The 24,179-nt window shown below is 45.0% G+C and overlaps 1 protein-coding gene across 1 annotated transcript in view; it reads left to right on the top strand.

The window, feature by feature from the left end:
• mthfs (5,10-methenyltetrahydrofolate synthetase (5-formyltetrahydrofolate cyclo-ligase)) overlaps positions 1-24,179 on the top strand; it is a 58,960-nt gene that overhangs the window by 3,680 nt on the left and 31,101 nt on the right. Inside the window, exon 2 of the mRNA XM_060941104.1 lies at positions 17,549-17,813. Coding sequence (XP_060797087.1) covers positions 17,549-17,813 — 265 coding nt within the window. The remainder of the gene's footprint in view (positions 1-17,548; positions 17,814-24,179) is intronic.

Genomic DNA, 24,179 nt, shown 5'->3' with positions numbered 1-24,179 from the left:
ATGATTCAGTGTGGCTCCTGTATGGTATTTAATCGTCAAAAAAAAGATAATTTAAAATAATCCATAATTTATATCTAAATTATAGAGCCCTATGTTTCAAATCCCTAAACTCCCATTACTAATTAGTTAATTAATACAGCCGGTAACCTAATTAGCAGCCATTTTGACAGCTTGGTATTTCATAGATAACTTTCCCCACTCCTACCTCACTCCCTGTCAATCCACACGCATGCAGGCGCACGTTCCCCACCACACACGCTCGGCTATATAATGTACACCATCAACAGCAATTCAAGGATTTGGAAATTACCACATACTCAACATACAGTAAATATACAGTTGAATAATGATCCCGCCAACAGAAATGTCAACAAATCCACGTGTATGACACGATTAAAACCAATCATAAACAACCATTTACTTTTCAGTTCAAATATACGAAGTGGTATTGGTCGGTTTCACAAGTGGACTATTGCGCATGCGCACATCGCGCTTTCCGAATAGAAACATCCGGCGATTCATCAAAACAATATGTCAAGTGAGATGCTTCGGAAATCATGTAAATAAACTGATAAATTTGATATGTAACCCGAATATCGGCGTATTTTGGCACTTGTCCGATCGGACAAGTAACTGAGACGATGAACTTGTCCGACATTAAGTATCACTTGTCCCGGACAAGCGGACAACCGTTAATGTCGAGCCCTGCAGAATAGCCAGACACAAACAGGACAATGTAGTGTATGCAATTCAGTGCAGTGAGGAATGCACGGACTTATATATTGGGGTAACAAAACAACCGCTTCACAGGCGCATGGCTCAACACAGGAGAGCCAGTTCCTCAGGCCAGGACTCTGCTGTCTATCTTCATCTTAAAGTGCATATCACGGGTAAATTCAGGAGCAAGATCATTGTAATTCTCCTATTTTATATTAAACATGAAGCTGGACTCTCTGGTGACGGTGGCAGAGAAGAGGTCTATGGACAAACTATTGAACATCATGGACGATGCCAGTCACTCTCTGCACACCGTCATCAGCAACCAGAGGAGCCTGTTCAGTGACAGAATGCTCCTTCCCAAGTGCAGGACGAACAGACTCAAAAACTCCTCTGTCCCTCACGCCATCAGACTGTACAACTCCTCTCTGGGGGGGAGGAGGGGTAACAGGAGGACAGAGGACGGGAAGGAGCAGTAGCCTAGCCTAACAGTAAGCAATACCGGACAATGTGCAATATAATGTGCAATATCTCTCCTGCCGCCCCCGCCCCTTCTCCCCCCCTTTCTTTTTTTTAAATTTTATTTTTCTTCCTCCCCCTTCCCCTCTCCCCCATATTTTATTCTTTTTATATTTGCATATGTAAACACTTAATTTATTTTAATTTATCTAGAAGTTTTCCTCTATTTCTATTCTCTGTTTATCTGTAATGATGCTGCTGGAATCTTAATTTCCCTGAGGGAACCCTCCCAAAGGGATCAATAAAGTTTTATCTAATCTATCTAAACTTTGGTCAAATATCTGTCACATTTTGCATTTTGTGCAATTTTTTTACCTTGCACAATACCAGAAAAATTCAGTTGAAATCAAGCCATTTGAGGCGAATTGGTCCGCCTCTGAAAAAATTGCCATTTGGATTTCCCGGCAAACATTGATTTTCGTGATGTCACATGCGGGACGCCTCCTTCTGAATCCTACGTCAGCGCTGGTTTGTTTATGAGAAAACGACCTGGTGGTTTTCTGCAAATTTCTTCAATGTTATCACGTAATTATTAAAATGGTTAACAGATGTATCGTAGGAGGGTGTAGCAACACCAATCTTGATGGGATTAGCACTCATCGTTTTCCAAAAGACCAGACAGTGAGAGAGAAATGGGAGCGCTTGGTCTACACAGGCTGTGCACTGAAACCGCGTAAAGCTCGCGCAGCCTGCTGGCGCTTCCGCAGGTGACGTCACGAATCTGGCTCCAGACTCCTTTGGGATTTTTCCAGACACATTTTGTTATTTTATTTTTTTCTGCTGTAGACAGATGGCCTTGTGCAAAATTACCCTTCTGGAGGAGTGTGTAAAGGGACATACTTTCATATATACACGAAATTGGTCCAGAATATGCACTTTAACAACAAAGGACACTCATTTCAGAATTAACGTACACATTTTAGCCAGAGAGGATTGTTGGTATGAGCGAGGAGTTAAAGAAGCCATTTTTGTCAACCTGGAACGGCCATCACTGAACAGAGGTGGTGGTCTAATGCCGCTTTTCCACTACCAACGCGGCTGAGTTGGGCTGAGCCGTGCCGTGCTGAGTTGGGCTGAGTCGAGCTGAGTAGGGCTGTTGGGGTTGCATTTCGACTATAACCGCGCTGAACCATGCTGGCTGGAAGTGGGTGGACACATTGGGTGGAGTTAGCGAAAGTGGGTGGACGTCACGTGATGTCGTTAGGCGGCGCAAACAGTGACATCAGTGAGCTTTTAAGCGGTAGTCTCACGACCCGGATAGTAAACAGTAAACATGGAGGACATGGAGTCATTAGTGTTGCTGGTCTTGGTTCTGTGGCTTGTTGTCACCGACAACGCCAACAGATACTGGCAAGAGCGTATAGATGAGGCGAGGCGCATAAGGCTTCATAATTCTCGTAATTCTTCTTCTTCCGGGTTTACGGTGTTTACAGATCCCAGCGTGCTCGCGGGGCGTGTGTGGGCATGTGAGGACACTCCTCCTCACCAATCAGTGTACAGGGGAGTGTCTCCTCATGCCCCTAGCCCCACTCGGCTCGGTTTGGCTCGCTTCAGCCCCACTCCAAAACCGTGCGAGTTTTGGGTGCTGAGTAGGGCTGAAGCGAGCTGAGTCGCGCCGCTCTGAGGTAGTCGAAACGCGAGCCGTGTCGGGCTGAAGTGAGCTGAAAAAGGGTAGTGGAAAAGGGCCATAAGACACCATTTATCAGCCACCTACAATGCAGTCCTTGGCACACTTCCCAGACAACTGAATGCATACCAAAACCCAGCTGTTTTCAGTGACTCCCAGCAAAACAGGGAGAACCAACAACCACTGATCACCCCAACGACTCTCTTGACCGTTCACGCCCAGCCCCCAGTGACCCACACCAACAGGATGACTCAACGACACCTTAGGATTGCTTTTTATCTATGACAGGATAAATACCTGATACTCCCTAGTAGTCAGACAGAACTGAAGAAGCCTTTCAGATGAGAGGTAAAACGTCTTCAAGAATCTTCAAGCAAGTCCAGTTGCTCTCTTTTACCACCCACAGTTTACTATGACCTGGATGACTGAGAATCTTCAGACATACTGACACAGAGGCTCTGCAGAGTGGCTGTAATCACACTGTGAATCGCCTACACACTATATCCATGTGCAGATGTTGTGAATTACAGCCCAATGGTTCTTCAGACGTGTTCAGCTTGGAAATGTATCTTTTCAATTCTTTGCAACTTCTTTCAAAACAACTCTGCTCCTTGGTACCATAGTTGCCTCACAGCTCCAGGCTCCTGGTTGGATCCTGAGCTCCGGTTCCTCTCTGTGTCTAGAGTTTAGGATGTTCTCCTGTGTGGGGTTCTCATGGATGCTCCAGTTTCTTTTCAATTCCCAAAAGCACAAATGTAGGTGGATTTGCTCTGTTTTTTGTTAACCCTGTCAGTTCCCTCACCGAGTCAGTTCTGTGTTTGTGCTGTATTGTGTTCTTGCCTGTACTAGAGCGAGTGCATGGTGGTGTTTTTAGGATGGTTCCAAGCTTTCTCTCACTGATGCCTTATTAGGCCTGTATAAAGAAGGTGAATAAATAGAAAATGCATGGAATTTAATCACCAGCATGATGGACATTAATGCAGATTACCCAGGAGCCAATGGGAATGCGTCATAACTGTCTGCAGGAAAATGAAATTTTACAACTGAAAAAAAAAGTTGACTTTTTGGAAAACTGTTGCATTTTTGTGTTTACTGCCTCATAAAAGTGAAGCAAGGCAGTAGCCACTGTGTCATCGTGTTGTAAGAATGAGCGTAACAATAGCGAAACGTCGTACTGAGAGACACAGGAAATCATTCCTACCTGTTGCTGTCAGGCTGTACAATGCAATTGTATAACTGTGGTACACTTCTTACCATGTATCCTTAACTCAGGTGCAATATATGTATATAGGAATCATTGAATATAAAATCACTTCATTTTGCTTTTACTTAAGTTATTGAACTTATTTAAATTTATCTTTATTCTTTTTTAAAGACTATTTTATCTTCTATTTTTAGACATGTTTACTTCTTCCTTGATTCAGGAGCTTGGTTGCAAATTTGAATTTCCCTCCGGGGATAAATAAAGTAATTCTGATTCTGATAACCAATCAGCACTTATCCTGATCAAGTTCGATTACCCATTCTACTTCTTGATAAACTTCGGAACCAGAAATGAAATACCCTGGTGCAAATCCTGGCCAGGATCCTACCAGGATCCTAGCAGGATCTTACCAGGATCCTAACCAGGATCTTGTACAGGATCTGAAATATAATCCTAAAGGATCTTGTCCAAGATCCTACAGGATCCTGTAGAAGATCCTGTAGGATCCTACAGGATCCTGTAGAAGATCCTGTAGGATCCTACAGGATCTTGAGCAGGATCCTGTAGGATCTTGGACAAGATCCTGTAGGATCCTAACCAGGATCTGGTAAGATCCTACAGGATTTTGTGAAGGATCCTACAATATCCTACAGGATCTTCTACAGGATCCTGCAATATCCTACAGGATCCTGTACAGGATCCTACAACATCCTACAGGATCTTGAACAGGATCATACAATATCCTACAGGATCTTGTACAGGACCCTGTAGGATCTTGGACAAGATCCTTTAGGATTATATTTAAGATCCTGTACAAGATCCTGGTTAGGATCCTGGTAAGATCCTGCTAGGATCCTGTTAGGATCCTGGCCAGGATTTGCACCAGGGCTTTTAGATGAATCACATTATTATGAAGGTTATTTTTCAACCAAACATGCTGTTGATTGTACTAGGTTTCATAGTTGAATAAATATGGAACACTGCTCTTTATAACTTTATTCAAGCAAACTCATGAAAACTGTAACTCTGAAATATTATCATGGAATAGTTAAAATTGTCTTCCATATTCACATTATTATGGTTTGTTGAAATAAAGGTCATCATATTTAGCTATATTTAAACCCTAAATCACATATAGTATGTGTGAGCCCTCTTCTGCTCTTGTACAGAAGGATATTTATTTAAGTTTAAAAAAACCTCGCAAAAAAACTTTAAATGCACTATCTATTCAAGAATTTAGGGCTAGCAAGCCTTGTTTCCATGCTACCCTGAATTTGCTGAATCACCGTATTGGGAATTCGTTCGGCAAGAACCTACTCAGGATCCTGTTGGTATCCAGTTAGGATCTTATTCAGGATCCTACTTAGGATCTTGTTAAGATCCTACAAGAACATACCCAGGATCCTGTTGGTATCCAGTTAGGATCCTGTTCAAGATCTTGTTTAAGATCCTACAAGATCCTACACAGGATCCTGCTGCAATTGAGTTAGGATCTTATTCAGGATCCTGTTCAAGATCTTGTTTAAGATCCTACAAGATCCTACTCAGGATCCTGAAGCATTCGAGTTAGGATCTCATTCGGGATCCTACTCAAGATCTTGTTTAAGATCCTACAAGATCATACTCAGGATCCTGAAGCATTTGAGTTAGGATCTTATTCAGGATCCCACTCAATCTTGTTTAAGATCCTACAAGATCCTACTTAGGATCCTGAAGCATATGAGCTAGGATCTTATTCAGGATCCTACTTAGGATCTTTTACAGGATCCTGATACTTTTTCAAGATCTTATACAGGATCATGTTCAAGATCCCATCACTTCCAAGATTTTGGCTCCTTCTAGGATCCTATTTAGGATTCTGCACAGGATCTTATATAGGATCCTATTTCTACTTAGGATCTTAAATAGGAATGTAATCCTGTGCAGGATCCTATTTCTACATAGGATCCTATTCAGGATCTTAAATAGGATCCTGTTCCTATGTAGGATCCTATTCCGGATCCCATTCCTAAATAAGATCCTACAGGATCCTGTGTAGGATTTGCACCAGGGTAAGAGAAACCTTGTTATAACATCGTAGTGTTGAAAGATAAACTAAATTTACCTTGTGGTTTGCCAAGGCTACTGATTCGATATCAAGTAAATGATGTTTATTTTAAGAAAATTTGCCTTTTGATTATCACAGCTTTAGTTTGGTCCTTCTGAAAGGTTTTGTTTATTTTTTTAAGCTTTTTGGCAGATATATTGAGAAGCTGATATCAAACTTCTGCTATTCGCTTTAATTTAATTTTTGAGTCTTTACACTACACTTGTGAAACAAAATGTGCTCAGATGCTTCTAAGACAATTCATAAACCAGTGCTTTTTTTTTTTTTTTTACTGTTTTGAAAATATAGTTTACAGCGCTGTATTTTGAACAAAACACGGTAAACAAAATCGGTAACCAAAATACTACAAGCCCTGATGCTGCTCATAGCTTGGTGATGCTTGCAAGAGATGAGGCGAGTTTAATTGATAACATGTATATATGCTATATTTACTGTATGGACATGGTATTAGAAAACAATTATTTATAAGCAGTAGCCACATGTACCTATAGGGTACCTATTTTTAATAATTGGATTTGATACCAGTTAATTTGTAATTGTATGTGTTTGTTCAATTACACCGTTAATGAAGTTACATTCTTTATACCGTATCCTCTTCTTCTGGCTGTTTCTGTGAGAGGTCGCCATAGCGGATCTGTGCCTCATGCTTGATCTGGCAACCCTCCCCAGTCTATCTGGGCTTGGGACCAGCACTAAGTATGCACTGGCTTGTAAAACACCAGTGGCTGGGTATTTTACCTACTCTGCATGTCTCTGAACTGTGGGAGGAAACCCACACAGACACAGGGAGAACATGCAAACTCCACACAGAAAAGCCTCCGTTGGCCGAAAGGTTTGAACCTGGAACCTTCTTGCTGTGAGGCGACAGTACTAACCACTGCACCACCGTGCCACCCTACATTCTTTAGACCATATAAATCTTTTAAAAACAAAAGTGTGGGGCTTAATGCCCCTTTTCCCCCCTAAGTAAGTCATTACATTATATGAATGGTGAGTCAAGTGTGTGCTACACAGTGTTTGTGCAGTTTGATGCCACAAAAATTATGATTAGCTGTTATACATCAGTCCTTCATAATGATTTAACATGATACATTTCATTCCAAACTGCACCTCTACACTCCTAAATGTCAACTCAGGCTTTCAACTTCAGGTTCTTTGACATGTCCTTCTCTGAGGTGAGACCTTACAGCTTCAGTGTTTGGCCTCCCTTAGTGATTGAATGAGCTCCTTCTTTCAGTTCACATGGTCCTGTGTTCGGTGCCTTAGCAAAGCCAGCAACATCAAGGATAATTGTCACCCTGGTCACAAACCGTTTGCTCTCAGGAAGGCGCTACAGGAGCTTGAAAAGCAAAACAAACAGCCTCGAAAACAGTTTCTTTCCCTGGGCCATCAGAACTGTGAATGCTGCAAACACATGACTTACGACCTCATACATTAAAATGCATATCCTGGACCAAATTCTTTTTTTTTTTTTTATGAAAGTATGTCCCTTTACACACTCCTCCAGAAGGGTAATTTTGCACAAGGCCATCTGTCTACAGTAGAAAAAAATAAAACACGTCTGGAAAAAACCCAAGGGAGTCTGGAGCCAGATTCGTGACGTCACCTGTGGAAGCGCCAGCAGGCTGCGAGAGCTTGCACGGTTTCAGTGCACTGTCTGTGTAGACCAAGTTTAGCAGCTAGCGATTTTGGATTGAAATATGGAATTGTCACCTGAGCGCAATGTGGGAAACGATGAGTACTAATCCCATCAAGATTGGTGTTGCTACACCCTCCTACGATACATCTGTTAACCATTTTAATAATTAGGCCAAACAAAATGTGTGTGTTTCCGGTTACCCGACCGACCCTGTAAAAACACTGCGACCCTTCAACTGTTTGACTACGATAAACAAACTATTTCTTGTGCCCGACCCTACCTGCTTGGCAGCCACCTGGTGAGTCAAACGAGAACCGCTAGGGCGTGTCATATAAACCACTCGGTATTTGCCAAAAGACACGAGGCCTGTCAGGAGTAAATTGACAACCAACACGCCCAGTTGCGTCCCGAGGTGCGGGACTAGCCGGCCCTGGCAGCGCTGGTTTGTTGGGGACAGGGCAGAGGTTGCTGGCTGGCAAGTTTGGGGAGGCTGGGACCTCCCCTGCCTGAGTTACGAGCGTCCAAAGTCGGGCTGGAGCCGCCGATAGAAAAACGAAACTAAAGCCGATCACCATGGCTCTTCGTCCCGAGGCGCGGGGCTAGCCGGCCCAGGCAGTGCTGGTTCGTTGGGGAGAGGGCAGAGGTCGCTGGCTGGCAAGTTCGGGGAGGCTGGGACCTCCCCTGTGCGAGTTATGAGCGTCCAAAGTTGGGCTGGTGCGGGCGATAGAAACGAAACTAAAGCGGAGCACCGTGGCTCTTCGTCCCGAGGTGCGGGGCTAGCCGGGCCTGGCAGCGCTGCTTCATTGGGGGAGAGGGCAGAGGTCTCATGCGGGGAAAATAATTTAGTGTGGATATGGCTAGATAGTGATTGAAATAATGCATACATCACAAGGAACTGTTTGCTCAGGGTATAAATCAGGTATTCAACCCTTCCAATGCTATTCTATACTCAACTTAAGATATCTGAATTGATGATAAATCTGAAATTGGAGGAGTTTGTGTCAGTGAAATGATACATTCCTTGATTTCCTCCTGATTTAAACCTTAGAGCAAATAGTATGAACCATGGACTAACAGAACTGAAAAATGAAAGCATTTGCATTTATTTTGCAACACAATTTACAAACACAGAATAGGAAACTTAAATATAGGAAATTTAGTTTCTTTATTTGAAAAGAAAATGGCATGGAGCAGCTGTATTCATTAGAACAACATAAGTGAACATTGCATTCATAGACAGAATAAGAAAAAACATGAAGCAAATATAATGTCATGAAGGCTGAGATGTTAGGCATGCACCCAATTTTGATAAACACACAAGACATCAGTTTTAAGTATGAAAGTCCCCATTAGTATATAAAAATATATTTTGGAAATGTTCAGAACTGAAGGGATAGATCTAGGTACTGGACCGCCACCACCAAATAGATCATCCACCAAAATATTCCCATTTTACCTGGAAAATGAAAGTATGCCATCATTATTAGAACAATTTATATACAAGTGCATCCTTATATCATCAACGACATCTGATGAACTAGGTTTAGTTTTGAACGAGTATTTTGCAAAAAAAGTTTTCAAAGGAAACTTCTCACTTTTTCCTACCTACCCTAGAAAATTTGTCGTAAACTTTTGGGATAAACAAATTTTTTTTACCTACCCTATTTTGAAAACCCAGGAAACACATATATATTATTTTGTTTGGCCTTACGTGATGACGTTGAAGAAATTTGCAGGAAACCACCAGGTCGTTTTCTCGTAAACAAACCAGCGCTGACGTAGGATTCAGAGGGAGGCGTCCCGCACGTGACGTCATGAAAATCAATGTTTGCCGGGAGATCCAAATGCCAAGTTTTTTCCGAGGCGGACCAACTCGCCTCAAATGGCTTGATTTCAACTGAATTTTTCTGGTATTACGCAAGGTAAAAAAATTGCACAAAATGCAAAATGTGACAGAAACTTTGGTCAAATATAATATAAAATAGGAGAATTGCATCGATCTTGCTCCTGAATTTACCCGTGATATACATTTTAAGTGCAATAACAAAACCGTGCAATAAATTATTGTTAGGGTTTTGCTGGGATTCGAACCTGGTTCATTGGTGTGATGATCCAGCAAACCCCCACTAGGCCACCAGGGGGATGACTCAAATGCAGAGGCGTGAGGCGGAAGTAGAAAAAGAATCAAAAAGGTTTATTTAAACTATATACACTATATACAGGGCAAAACAAAAGACAAAAAAAAAAAACCAAAGAGTATAATCCAAAAGAAAAGCAAAGTGCAAAAATACAAAAGCTAAGAAGATCAAAAAACACAGTACAAAGGAAACTGGAGATAAACATAACAGCACAAAGACTCCGTGACAAGAGGACTGAACTCAGGGGTATAAATAGACAAACTAATTAAGGACACAGGTGAAGATAATTAGGCAATTAACACAAACACAAAACACAGGAACAGTGGCGGCCTCTAGAGGCCAAAATAAACACGACATGAAAAGGAAATAACAGCGGCCTCTAGAGGCCAAAACAGTCCTAGTCCTAACAGGACCCCCCCCTCTAGGAGCGTCTCCTGACGTTCCCAGGGCGATCCGGATGGGCCGAATGGAAGTCCCGACATAGTTCTTTATCAAGGACATCCCGCGCAGGAACCCAGCAGCGCTCCTCAGGACCATAGCCCTCCCAGTCCACCAGATATTGCAACCCGCCGCGGACCCGGCGGGAGTCAAGCAGGCGATTCACAGTGAACACAGTCTGCCCCTGGAAGATGCGGGGGGGTGGGGGGTTCCTAGGGGCAGGGGCATACGTAGACGTCAGTACGGGCCGTAACAGGGAAACATGGAAAGTGGGGTTGATCCTCAGAGTCCGGGGCAACTGGAGCCGGTAGGAGACAGGGTTCACCCTGCGCACCACCTTGAAGGGGCCAATGTAGCGAGGAGCAAGCTTGCGGTTCTCCACCCGCAGTGGAAGGTCCTTAGTGGACAGCCAAACACGCTGCCCAGGGCGGAAAGCGTGTGCAGGTCTTCTATGGCGGTTGGCCTGAGTCTGGTTGGTTCTGGAGGTCTGTATGAGGGTCTTCCTGACCTTGCTCCAGGTCTTGCGACACCGTCTCACATATTGGTTGACCGAGGGCACCCCCGCGTCCTCCTCCTGGTCCGGGAACAGAGGTGGCTGGAACCCGAATTGGCACTGGAATGGCGACAGCTTGGTGGCCGATGACTGCAGGGTGTTGTGGGCGTACTCCGCCCATGGCAGCCAGGTGCTCCACGATGTTGGGTTATCCATAGCCAGGCCTCGCAGGGTGGTTTCCAGGTCCTGGTTGAGCCTCTCCGTCTGACCATTGGACTGTGGGTGAAACCCAGAGGAGAGGCTGGCAGTGGCTCCGATGACCTTGCAGAACCCGTGCCACACTCGGGAGGAGAACTGGGGCCCTCGGTCTGAGACGATGTCCTGTGGAAGACCAAAGACTCGGAAGACATGATTAAACAAAAGTTTCGCAGTTTCAAGAGCAGAGGGGAGTTTGCACAGTGGTATGAAGCGGCAGGCCTTGGAGAATCTGTCAACTAAGACCAAAATGACCGTGTTACCTTGTGACTCAGGGAGACCCGTGATAAAGTCGACTGCCACGTGGGACCAGGGACGCCGGGGAATGGTCAGAGGATGCAGGAGACCCTGGGGACGCTGTCGTGGGTTCTTGGTTCTGGTGCAAACCTCACAGGACAGGACAAATGACCTTACTTCCTTCTCCATGTTAGGCCACCAGAAGCGTCTTTTCAGGAAGTCCAGGGTCCTCCGAGCTCCCGGGTGGGCGGTGAGAGGGGAAGAGTGACCCCACTGGAGAACCTTGGCCCGGGCTTGATGTGGGACGTACAAGAGGCCTGGTGGCCCCGTCCCAGGACCGGGGTCCTGGCGTTGGGCTCGTCGGACAGCCTCCTCAATACCCCAGCGGACAGGGGCCACAATCCGGGACACAGGGATAATAGGCCCGACTTCATTCTCCCTGTTAGTGGCAGAGAACAGTCTGGACAGTGCGTCAGGTTTGGTGTTCTTGGAGCCGGGGCGGTATGAGAGGGTGAAGTCAAACCGACTGAAAAACAGGGCCCACCTAGCCTGTCGAGGGTTCAGTCTCTTGGCTTGCTGGAGGTACTCCAGGTTCTTGTGGTCAGTCCAAACCAGGAATGGATGTTGTGCTCCCTCCAGCCAGTGCCTCCACTCCTCAAGGGCCAGTTTGACCGCTAGCAGTTCTCGATCCCCCACATCGTACCGGGACTCAGCAGGACTCAGGCGGTGGGAGAAGTAAGCGCAGGGGTGCAGCTTTCCTTCCGAACGTTGAGAGAGCACCGCGCCGACACCACTGTCCGAGGCGTCCACCTCCACGATGAATGGTTGGGAGGTGTCCGGGAGAACCAGAATGGGTGCCGTGCAGAAGCGGTCCTTGAGGTCTTTGAACGCCTTTTCTGCCTGAGGAGACCAGCCATAAGATCCACCTGTCCCTTTGGTGAGGTCTGACATGGGTGCTGCCACAGAACTGAAGTTCCTGATGAACTTGCGGTAGAAGTTAGCGAATCCTAAGAACCGCTGAACCTCCTTAACGGACTTGGGAGTAGGCCAATCCCGGACGGCCAGGGTCTTGGCAGGGTCCATTTGGAGTTGGCCTGTCCGTACAATAAATCCCAGAAAGGAGACCTCGGGAACATGAAATTCGCATTTCTGGGCCTTGGCGAACAGATTGTTCTGTAGCAGCCTCTGGAGAACCTGGCGGACATGGTGGCGGTGCTCCTGCACGGTCTTGGAAAAGATAAGGATGTCGTCGAGGTAGACAAAAACGTATAGGTTAATCATGTCCCTTAAGACGTCGTTGATTAGGGCCTGAAAAACAGCTGGTGCGTTGGTGAGTCCGAAGGGCATCACCTGGTATTCGTAGTGCCCAGACGGGGTGTTAAAGGCAGTCTTCCACTCGTCTCCCTGTCGGATACGGATGAGGTGGTATGCGTTCCGTAGGTCCAACTTGGTGAAGACGGTGGCGCCTTGGAGCAGGTCGAAAGCTGTGGACATCAGCGGAAGGGGATATCGGTTGCGCACAGTGATCTTATTCAGGCCCCTGTAATCAATACATGGTCGGAGCCCCCCATCCTTCTTGCCGACAAAGAAGAAGCCGGCTCCAGCAGGTGAAGTGGAGGGTCGAATAAACCCAGAGACCAGGGCATCTTTGAGGTATTCCTCCATGGCCTTGCGTTCTGGCTGAGAGAGTGAAAACAGTCTGCCACGAGGAGGGGTAGTCCCAGGGAGCAAGTCGATGGCACAGTCGTAGGCCCGGTGCGGAGGAAGAACGGCGGCCCTGCTCTTGCTGAATACCTCCTTGAGATCCCAGTACTCTGTGGGAACTTGAGATAACTCGGTGAGATCAGGGGGCTCGGCAGGAGACACAGGAGAGCTAGAGAGCAGACAAGAGGCATGGCATGCAGGGCCCCATTCCACAACCTGGCTTGTTACCCAGTCTATGCGAGGGTTGTGGCGAGTAAGCCAAGGAAGGCCTAGAATAACTGGGAACTCAGGTGAAGGAATCAGGTGCAGGGATATTTCTTCCTTGTGACCTTGAGACTGGAGGAAAACTGGAGAAGTAACTTGGGTGACTCTTCCATCACCTAACGCTTGGCCATCGAGGGCAGACACAGACAGTGGGACTTCAAGAGGTGCAGTCGGAATATTGATGCTTTGGGCGAAGTGAATATCAATAAAGTTCCCAGCCGCCCCTGAGTCTATCAAAGCTTGACAAGAGTGGACAGACTCACCCCAGGAGATGGAGACCGGGATGTAGATTCCTTGGCCAGGGAGTCCGGGAGAGAGGGTAGGCCCCGTCACAACCCTCCCTCGGCTGGACGGGGCGGTCCTTTTCCCAAGAGTTCGGGACATGATGCTCGGAAGTGACCAGGCTTGCCACAGTAGATGCAGCACTTGTCCCTCCTTCTGCGCTCCCTCTCAGATGCGGAGAGGCGAGTACGACCCACTTGCATGGGTTCTGGACAGTCACTGAAGGAGGTAGACGGTCTCCAGGTAGAGGTAGGGAGGCTGGGGGGGCTCAAGGCTTGGTGGCGTTCTCTCATCCTGTTGTCCAGACGAATAGCATGTGAGATGAGGGTTTCGAGGTCACTTGGGCATCCAATAGAGGCCAGACCGTCCTTGATGGGGTCAGACAGACCATGGTGGAAGGCTGAAACCAGGGCAGTCTCGTTCCATCCACTTACTGCTGCGAGTGTTTGGAACGAGATGGCGTAATCTGCGACGCTTCCTCCTTGCCGGATGGACATGAGCTTTCGGGCTGCGTCGGTACTGATGTCTGCCTGATCGAAGACCCGAAGCATCTCTTCAGAAAACAGCTGGAAATCAAAGCACTCAGGTCCCTGTCTTTGCCAGATAGCAGTAGCCCAGGCTCGCGCCTTACCAGCTAATAAGGTGATCACAAAGGCAATCTTGCGGCGATCCGTAGTGTAGGTGGTAGGCTGAAGCTCAAAGGTGAGTTGACACTGGGTAAGGAACTCTCGGCACTCACTGTGCTTGCCGTCATACCTCTGTGGTGCAGGAAGGCTGGGTTCGCGAGGTGAAGAAGGCAGCATTGCAGGAGGCACTGGAGCAGGAGTGGGAGCTGGATCAGGAGCAGGAACTGGATCAGGAGCAGGAGATGCAGGCAGAGATGTCAGCTGTGCCAGGGTTTTCCCAATTTGCTGAAGCAGTTCCTCGTGGCGAGCGAGGGCCTCACGTTGGCTGGTGAGCGTACGTCCATGAGCGTCCATGGTCGCTCCGAAGCGTGTCAAAGCTGCCATAATTCCCTGAAGGTTGGCCGGGTAGACAGTTGAAGCAGCCTCTGCTGAGTCGGTCATGACGGAGTCTTTCTGTTAGGGTTTTGCTGGGATTCGAACCTGGTTCATTGGTGTGATGATCCAGCAAACCCCCACCAGGGGGATGACTCAAATGCAGAGGCGTGAGGCGGAAGTAGAAAAAGAATCAAAAAGGTTTATTTAAACTATATACACTATATACAGGGCAAAACAAAAGACAAAAAAAAAAAACCAAAGAGTATAATCCAAAAGAAAAGCAAAGTGCAAAAATACAAAAGCTAAGAAGATCAAAAAACACAGTACAAAGGAAACTGGAGATAAACATAACAGCACAAAGACTCCGTGACAAGAGGACTGAACTCAGGGGTATAAATAGACAAACTAATTAAGGACACAGGTGAAGATAATTAGGCAATTAACACAAACACAAAACACAGGAACAGTGGCGGCCTCTAGAGGCCAAAATAAACACGACATGAAAAGGAAATAACAGCGGCCTCTAGAGGCCAAAACAGTCCTAGTCCTAACAATTATCACTTTATTTTTGTAATTATTGGTTTTATGTTTGTCTTATAAATTTTGTCTGTCGTTTTATAAATGTGGGTTTTTCAAATCATTATCAGACAAAGCACTTCAATTTTGTTGTACTGTGTACAGTGACACTAAAGGCATCCTAATTCTAATTCATTCTTTGAAATATGGCGAAAGATCTTCAGCCACTTTGTTTTGAGGGGAATAAAACTATCAATTAGATACCAGGCTGATGTGTTAAGAAAGCATTTCTGAAGTGTTTATACTCTGTGTTAAGCACGTCTCACAGAAAAAAAGGCTTCCATTTTAACTCAATATTTAACCCCCACACCAACATTTATAAACTTATTGCTGTTTAGGAAGGCTTTTAATTTCTAGCTGATATGGTTCACATCAGTGTTGTATCTTCACTGAGAGCCTGTTGGAAGAAAAAGTGTAAAGCCTCAAACTTTATACGCAGATTTGTTACAGTATCATGATGGTGTTTTTCTGCAAATAATACCATGATACAATAATGTGATCATATCACAGTGTGTATGACGTTACATGAAACACAGGAAAAGAAACCTGATTTAAAAACTCACTCATGCTGTGTTCACTTTCAGCTGTCTTTTATGTAAGAGTTTTATTATAGAGAAGATCGTTAATTGCAGATAACTGTAATACCACGAGGAAGGTTTAAGTGATGCTTTAGGAAGTGCATGGACCATTTCTTTTCTCCACAAGCGACTTATATAAACATTTAATGGACTGCCCTTTATTTAATTTTTTTTAAGTTAGTTATGCCTTCAGCCAATATCTATAGGGTAACTACGGAAGCGTATAGAGATCTTGCAGTCACGTGATCGGAAAGTACACAGCCGCCATCTGGTCGGTAAAAAACACAGCTGAATACTGCTGCACTCGTGTACAGAATGGATCAATTTCAACCGACAGACTACACGGCTCATTTTTCTAATGAACAGATAACTAGATATATGTCTAAAATAAATGATCTACAGATTAGTGACCCTTATGGCTTACCGGACGGAGTTTTCATGACCGTGTCAGTGGATATTGAACTGCCAGCGGAATACCCAGACGTGTATAATTACCTCATTAACTTTCCCTCACTGTTCAGTGGTGAAGCACTGCGTGCTTATAAATCTCTGCACAGTTATCTTTACAGAAATTCAGGATTTGTCAGCCGCCCTCAGATGTGGCATCTTGTAAACAAGAAAGTAACAATCCTCATTGGACGGGTAAGTCACTTAAGTATTATCTAGTATAGCACTGACCAGCCGATTATAGAATAGAATAAGATAATTCCAGCTGTAATTCCAAATCGTCCGTCTTGTTTACCATGGATCTGGCGTTGGAGAGATAGAGGTTTAGCAGTGGAGATTTGAGTGGCTGTTTTCTGAGCTTAGTCAACAGGCCGGCTCTGCCTGCTTGCTTTTGCTTCCTCTCCCGACGCCGCCTCCTTCGCCTGCCAGACCCGATAACAATCCACGGAGACCCCGCTGGTCTCGCTATCTCGTCCGGAATGTTGTGCATGCGATGGAAATCGCTACAAACCGTCATTTTCTGCTGGAAACCAATGTCCAGTAAGTCCATACGGTTGTAGTGGATATTGAAGTCCGATACAGACGAACAACACGCAAAAATACACACAAAAAACATAAAAAACGTGCACAGGTAGGGAGAGCTTGTAGCCGCAGCCGTTGTAGTAGAATTGTAGTAGGGTTTTCCAGAAGAAAAGGTAGAAGCAGAAGTAGAACTAGAAGTAGAAGGCGGAAATATGGCGTTTGACCGACAAGATGGCGTCTGTTACAATCTGGATCGGCTGTGACGTCACATGCAAGTGCTCCATTGCTGCTACAGCAGCGAAAGAAAAATGGATTGGTTTCATATTAATGTGAAAATTTTTTCTTCTTCACATTATAACAAGCTGAGGAAGCCCTGGCTTAATGGTTAGAGAAGCAGCTTTGAGACCAAAAGGTTGCCGGTTCGATTCCCTGCACCAGCAAGAATGGCTGAAGTGCCTTTGAGCAAGGCACCTAACCCCCAGGCTACTCTGGGTTTGTTGTACGTCACTCTGGATAAGAGCGTCTGCTAAGTGCCATTAATGTAATGTTTTTCATGTTATTACGATATACCAACTTACGTTGTAGCAAGAAACTTATCTTGCGATAACAATATACTATTTATCTTATGCAGACTTCTAACAATATCATCCACAGTGCTCAATAACAGCCGAATCTCGCCATGCATGCTCTAAAAGATGTTGCGGACTATAAGAGGGATGAAATGAGGAACCAGTTGTCTCAAGAATAAAATGATTCAGTACTGCATTGTATTTCTAAATCTACCACACCCTTTTCTGCAGCTGTTTAAACATCCCAACTACAGAAGCAGCCATCGTGTCGCTGTGTTCCTGAGCATGCATGATGAAGTTCGCACTGAGGCCATCCTTCAGCACATGTTTAGCAGCGGCAAGGTCTGTTTCATCCCCAGGTACCAGAGCGACAGCAACCACATGGACATGCTGCGGCTGAACAACATGGAGGACATGAACTCACTGCCCGTCACCAGCTGGAACATCCGGCAGCCCGCTGACAATGACGCAGAGAGAGAGGAAGCGCTCGCTACAGGTAGTTTCCCAAAAATTGCATCACATGTTTATTGCTTGAAAGATGTTTATTGAAACAAAGGAATTTTTTTGTATTTTCATTTGACTATGAAATGAGATGTCCATTATATGTTACAATAGGAGGAAAATTAAAGCTAGACAGCCTTTCGATTTCATAAAATCGTTGAAATTTAGTTCCCTATGAAATTTGTAAGTGATATATGTTTATTTCTGTAATATCTCACAAAATTTCAGGCCATTCTGTGGCTGGGAAGTTATTTAATTTGAGGGGATTCCCGAGCAAATTATATGCATGAAATTACTTGCTTCACGCAGCCAAGCAGACAGAGGAAGTCAGTGTGCACATACGCAGGTTTACCTTCTTTTGGGGTTTATGGCAGCTGGCGTTCAGTATTGCATTACTGCCATCCCAGAAGCTCCAACTTGGGAAATTGCAAAGAAGGAGATTCTCCCTCTCTGCGAGTAGCTCGGAGGGAGACAAGTTTGAGCACCGTAGGCGCGAAGGCGAGTTTATATATTTTATCCCATTATCTGTAGCCGCTTTATCCTGTTCTACAGGGTCGCAGGCAAGCTGGAGCCTATCCCAGCTGACTACGGGCGAAAGGCGGGGTACACCCTGGACAAGTCGCCAGGTCATCACAGGGCTGACACATAGACACAGACAACCATTCACATTCACACCTACGGTCAATTTAGAGTCACCAGTTAACCTAACCTGCATGTTTTTGGACTGTGGGGGAAACCAGAGCACCCGGAGGAAACCCACGCGGACACGGGGAGAACATGCAAACTCCGCACAGAAAGGCCCTCGCCGGCCACGGGGCTCGAACCCAGAGCTTCTGACTGTGAGGTGACAGTGCTAACCACTACACCACCGTGCTGCCCCATTTCGTGTCAATTAAATCTTATTAATAGTAGCAGATCTAGATAAATCCAGTGACTATAGACCAAACTTTAATATGCCTAAAGTCAATGTTAATGTCAATGCTATTATAAATTGCCAGTGGTAGACCCTCTGACGATAATGTTCTTCTAATAATATTCTATTTCTAAGTCTAAGTTAGTAAAAGTCAGACAAAAAAAGTCAGACAAGTTCGTTAGAATCTAACGTCTGGTCTGGTGATCGAACCTTGTCAGATATAGGGTCGTCTTGCTGCCGTCCAAAATAGTCCTCCATTCGTCCCTGGCGACCATCGCGACGGGCGATCCGAACTTTATCTTGGTGATTTTCTGATATTTTTTTCTTCGTAGTTTGGCTTTTGCCATTTCCACCAATGGAACTTCATTTCATTATCTCATTCAAGAGAACATAAAGTTAAAGATGAGCAGACGAGAAATGCAGACACAAAAAAAACAAACAAAATGGTTGAGTGTCGCGGGTTTTCTCGTTCTCTCGCGCATATCATTAATAGCGCCATCTGTATGCTTTATCGGCTAAGACATTGGGTGGGCTCAAGTGTGTACCCCGTGGCGTACCAAATTCCGCTCGATTCATATGCTTGCTTGATCTGCGCGCGCATGCCTCCGGTATTCACTCCAATCCCCCCGTTACGCCGATCGGTGTACCAATCGGGGAATCAGCATATACCACGGGGTACACACTTGAGTCCACCCATACAATGTCAGACACACGAAAAGCGGAAAGTCAACTATTAATTTTCGTCAACATAAACGTATCAAGTTATATACATTTTTTTAACTAATCATGTGTAGTAAGGGCGGGCAGGAGATTATGTTGTCAGCAGGAGGACGGGAGGATTTTCTAAATGTTCCCTAAAGCGGGAGATCCCACACCCATGGTGGGAGAGTTGGAGCCTCTGCCATCCACAGGTTTACCTTGACTGTGCACTGACAGTTGCATCATTTTGTCACTAAACGAACAGCTGATCATGCCAAGGTGCTCGCTGACTGCTGATATTTATTAGTTTGGTTCTGCATTTCCTTTCCTTTGCAACATAACGTCTTTTTTCTTCTTGCTTTCCGTTACTGTAGTCGGTCTTTCACGTTTCATTCGCACACTCGCGTCCTCCATTTTTCTCTCCTGTTTCAAATTTGTATCCCACAATGCCTTGCGTGAACGGGGAAAGCCCACCACATGATGCAGTATCTTGAATTGGGTCATGGTGAAGCAGGAAAAAAATAGCGGAGAATTTAGGGCCATGTGGCCCTAAAGTCATTAATTGTTCTATTAAAAAAGCCTAATAAAATCGAAAGTCTGTGATTTAAATTCAGTAGCTTTTGAGCCACTAAACAAAAACAATTGGATGTCGGGGAAAATTCTTTTTATGACCTACACTTGAAAAACCTGAAAGGCAGTCTACCTTTAAAATGCAAGTGCAAAACAGCTGTTCAACGACTGTCAACCCCACAGCTACTGTGGTGGAGCTCCTGCTTGCAGCCACTCTAGAACTTTATGGATAAAATTGGACGTACCTGACCTGTATACTCATCTGAAATCCATTTAAAGCCTTTAGATTCTCTAACATCAATTTAAGGAAAGCCCAAAAAGTGAACTTCTTTTCCCCCCATGGTCCCATATAGTGGCCTAAACCACCAGATGGTGCTGTCTTGTTACTTTTCATTCAAGTCAAATAAAAAAAAATGGTCTGGTGCAGACCTGATGTAATGCTGTTTAAAATGTTGCGTAAATAATAATTCGAAAGTAATTTGCACCGTGTTTCAAATATGCGTAAGTCAAAATGACAAAACAGGATTCTCAGTAGCTGTTTTTACACAGATATTCTGTTATATTGGTGCCTCAATATTCTGGCTTTAGTGATTTTACAGTGAACCAAATAAAGCTGGCACTAGTGCGTGTTTTTACATTGCAAGCCGATGTTCCGCAACCTGAGGCATGACGTGTCACAACAGTGTTGGTGTCTAGGGTGATGTATCTATGCATCGGAAATGTGAATATCCTGAGCATACTGGCATTTCTTTATTAAAAAAAACAAACAAACACCAACAGCAGTTGAACTGAGTGTTGAGGGTTTTTTTTTTGTTTTTTCTTTTTAAGCTGTGTACATTTATACCACTCTTCAAACACAAGCAAAGTTGCTGAGCATCATATGCAATGTGTAATCATTTCCGTTAAATAATTCACATTTAAGGGAAGTAACGGCCTCAATATATCGGCTATAACGTGTTTGTGTTCTTTAGCCGTGCCGACTTTTCAGGGGGAAAAAAGTGTCTCAGAAAATTGCGCTTGCAAACAGGGGGGAGACTCATGCAAGCAACATGTTTGTGTGATCAGAAATATGTTGAGGAGAAAGTAAAGTCAGAAGTGATTTGAAGCAGAAAAGAATGCGGACCTTCAACGCTGTTGATGGAGACCTTTGAATTTGCGCTGCTCTCGGAAAGAAGAATGTCAATGTCAAAACATCACACCCCTGTCCCACCATGCCAGCTATTCCTTTTACACAGACACATTCCAGCTCTGTTATTAGCAATTCTTTCAGCTCAGAGACAGAACAATACAGGCTCCCGTTCCGCATTCAGACGTTTTATACAGAATGTGAGGCGGAATAAAGGTGTAAGATTTCCACCTTGAACAGGCTCTGTAAAAGAGGCTAAATACTTTGTTCCTTCTGGTTACAGCTTCTCGAGTTTCTAGGTGCTAGTAGCTGTCCCTTCTTTCAGTTCTTGGTGCTAGCAGCTCCTCCCATCTCCCTCTATGCCATCCCAAAAAGAAAATCTCTCTGTGCTTGCTAGAAGCCCCCACCATGTCTTGGTCTCTTTTCTCAGTTCTCACTGCCCCTCCTGTATTGGTGCTTCAGCCCCACTGTTTGAGCAGTTCCTGGAGTCCCTTCAGTCTTTCTCTGTGATCACAGCCCCTCCTGTCTTTCCGTGCTTGCAGCACTGCCCATCTTAGAAGGATTTCAGACATCATCTCTCTCTCACACACACACACCTCTCTCTCTCTTTGAAGGATCACAGATGCACTTTCTTGCTCAACAGTGTGATTAAAGATGTTTAAAAGCACCTTTCTCAAAAACAGTACACGCCAGTCTTTAAGTGAAGTTCCACTTGTGAGGTGCTATTTGGCTTTTTTTTTTTATTTGTCTGGCAGGTTGAAATATGCTTAAAAAAAAAAAGTGTAGGCATCCCAGTGTAACAATAGATCCTGTGGAACCTTTCTTTCTCACACGTGCCTTCCTTCTTTACCACCACCCATTCAGCTGAACTTCACGCTCACACATTATATATCTCTTCACTCATCCCAATCATTTCACCGTTTATTCTCTTTTTCACCAAACCCCTCCCTCATACGCCCCACATCCCACCACTCTTCACGCATCCCAGTTGTCTCCCCATCATTCCATCTCATCCTCACACAGTCTTTCCCTCTTCACTCATCCCAGTCCCCACACAGCCCATCCCTTTTCTTCCTAGCCCTCCCCCCATTCATCCCACCCCTCCTTCATGCACCTTTTCCTATTCCAGTCATCCCAACCCCCATTTATCCAAACTCCTTCCCCTGTTCATCTCCATGTTTCCCATGAACATCCAAAGCAATATTTGATATAGAATGTGTAGTATTGTCTTTTTTTTTTTACGTCAAGATGCTTTCTGCTCTATTGTCATATTCCCTCCTTTTCTCTTTGAATGTATTCTATTATATTGTCTTAATTGTCTATCCTATTCTGTATTATTTTGCCACGTTCTCTTCTGTTCTGTGACCATTCAGTTTTCTATAGGCTATCTTAATGTACACTATCTTGTCTCATTCTCTAAGTTATTCTATTAGTCTTGGGCATGACTTTAAACTGCAACCGGTGGTGAGTCTCAGGTCCAGGAGGACTTGAGTATTGGGGAAAGTGGAGTTACCCCTTAATCACCATTGCTCCCAGGTCTGCTCTGACCCAGAGTGGTAGCACCTGCCTGGGTTCCAGCTATGGGTTAAATAGTACATCACCAATAAGGCATTGGCAGCAGGGTGCTTTTTGGTGCAATGTGGCAAATGAACCCAACAGGGTCAATGGCACACCACCAGATGGCATGCAGAAGAGTTACTCAAATGGCCAATGGATCGTATCACTTGGCAAATCAGTTGTCACTGTGGGGCAACTTAAATGCCGGTCAGGTCTGTGGCACTTTTCTGCACCACTTGGCATCAGATCTGGAGGTCCAGAGAGACAACACGGTGGGGGCATGGCATTGTTTGTCTTACCTTATGGTGCAAGGGGCTTCATTAGGAGAGGAGAATAGTATGCGAGAGCTCACGAGGCCAGATATTCCGTGGTGGCTCGGCTGGGCCGTACGTACCGCTGGTGCGGGTGACTGTCACTCTGGTGCAGGCCTCGCGTCCCATCTGTGTTTCTGCGCATCCTAACGAAGCAGTCATCATCGCTAGCAATGGACAGCCAACGATGACATCCAAACCACTCACAACTTGCACCACTGGCTGTCTACCTCCTGCACTACAAACTGCTGCAACGTCTCACTATTGCAGTTCTCACTACATACATCCAGCATACAGTATTCCTGATGCTTGCACTCAGAGTATGCCACATAATCTCCAAGTTAGACTTATGATCCAATGCTGGAATTCATTCTGCCATCCCAAACTCCACCAAGAGAGGCAAGCTCCCACTTGATTTATCAATTGATCAGCCATCATGTTAAACCTTCTTTTTTTTTTTTATACCCACACTTACAGGAGTCAGTTACAGCTAGAATTTCCATCCTTGCTAGCCGCTTATTCAGATTTAATTAGCTGACAGTTTTTGGGGCGAATCAAAAGGAAGATGATCTCCCCCTGCTGTGTTTTCGTTCCCCCCCGGTTTCCTCCCCATCATCCAAGGGTGTTTTTGCTTTGCCTTCGTCCCCTCTGGGTTGCTTACTAGTTACTGTATTAAAGCACTGTCATCCCTTACAAATCAGAAATCTGATTTGTGTAGCCTTCAAGTGTAACTTTGGTATTGCATCTTTTTTCCAGCCTAATGAAATCAAGGCAAGCCCTCACCCTGTGGTAGCCATACCCCCATTATCATCCATTATCTTTGCCCTACCATGGTTTTGCCATATATGTTTATAAAAGTTAGCTTTGATAGGTGGATGGCCTTCATTGCTACTAATAGCTCAGTCTTAAACATTAGTATACTAGTGTTGAGAAGAGCTGCTGTGTGATACCCAGATACCCCGGTCATTTTTCCCCTCAATAAACATTACACTGAATCTGTGTAGTCCTGTCATGCAAAGATACGGTCAGTCCTTTTGCTAACAATATGACTCAGGACAGAGGAATGACGAGGATGGTGAGAAGGAGACACTGAAGCATTAAAGGACCGGCACAGTTGAGCAAGTTTTACCCTAGCAGACTTCACAAGATATCAAGAAAGGGAGTGTAACCTTGAAAGAATGTTAG

The sequence above is a fragment of the Neoarius graeffei genome, chromosome 15, assembly GCF_027579695.1.
Source record: "Neoarius graeffei isolate fNeoGra1 chromosome 15, fNeoGra1.pri, whole genome shotgun sequence".
NCBI classification, from domain to species: Eukaryota; Metazoa; Chordata; class Actinopteri; order Siluriformes; family Ariidae; genus Neoarius; species Neoarius graeffei.
This window is presented reverse-complemented; position numbering and strand designations above follow the sequence as displayed.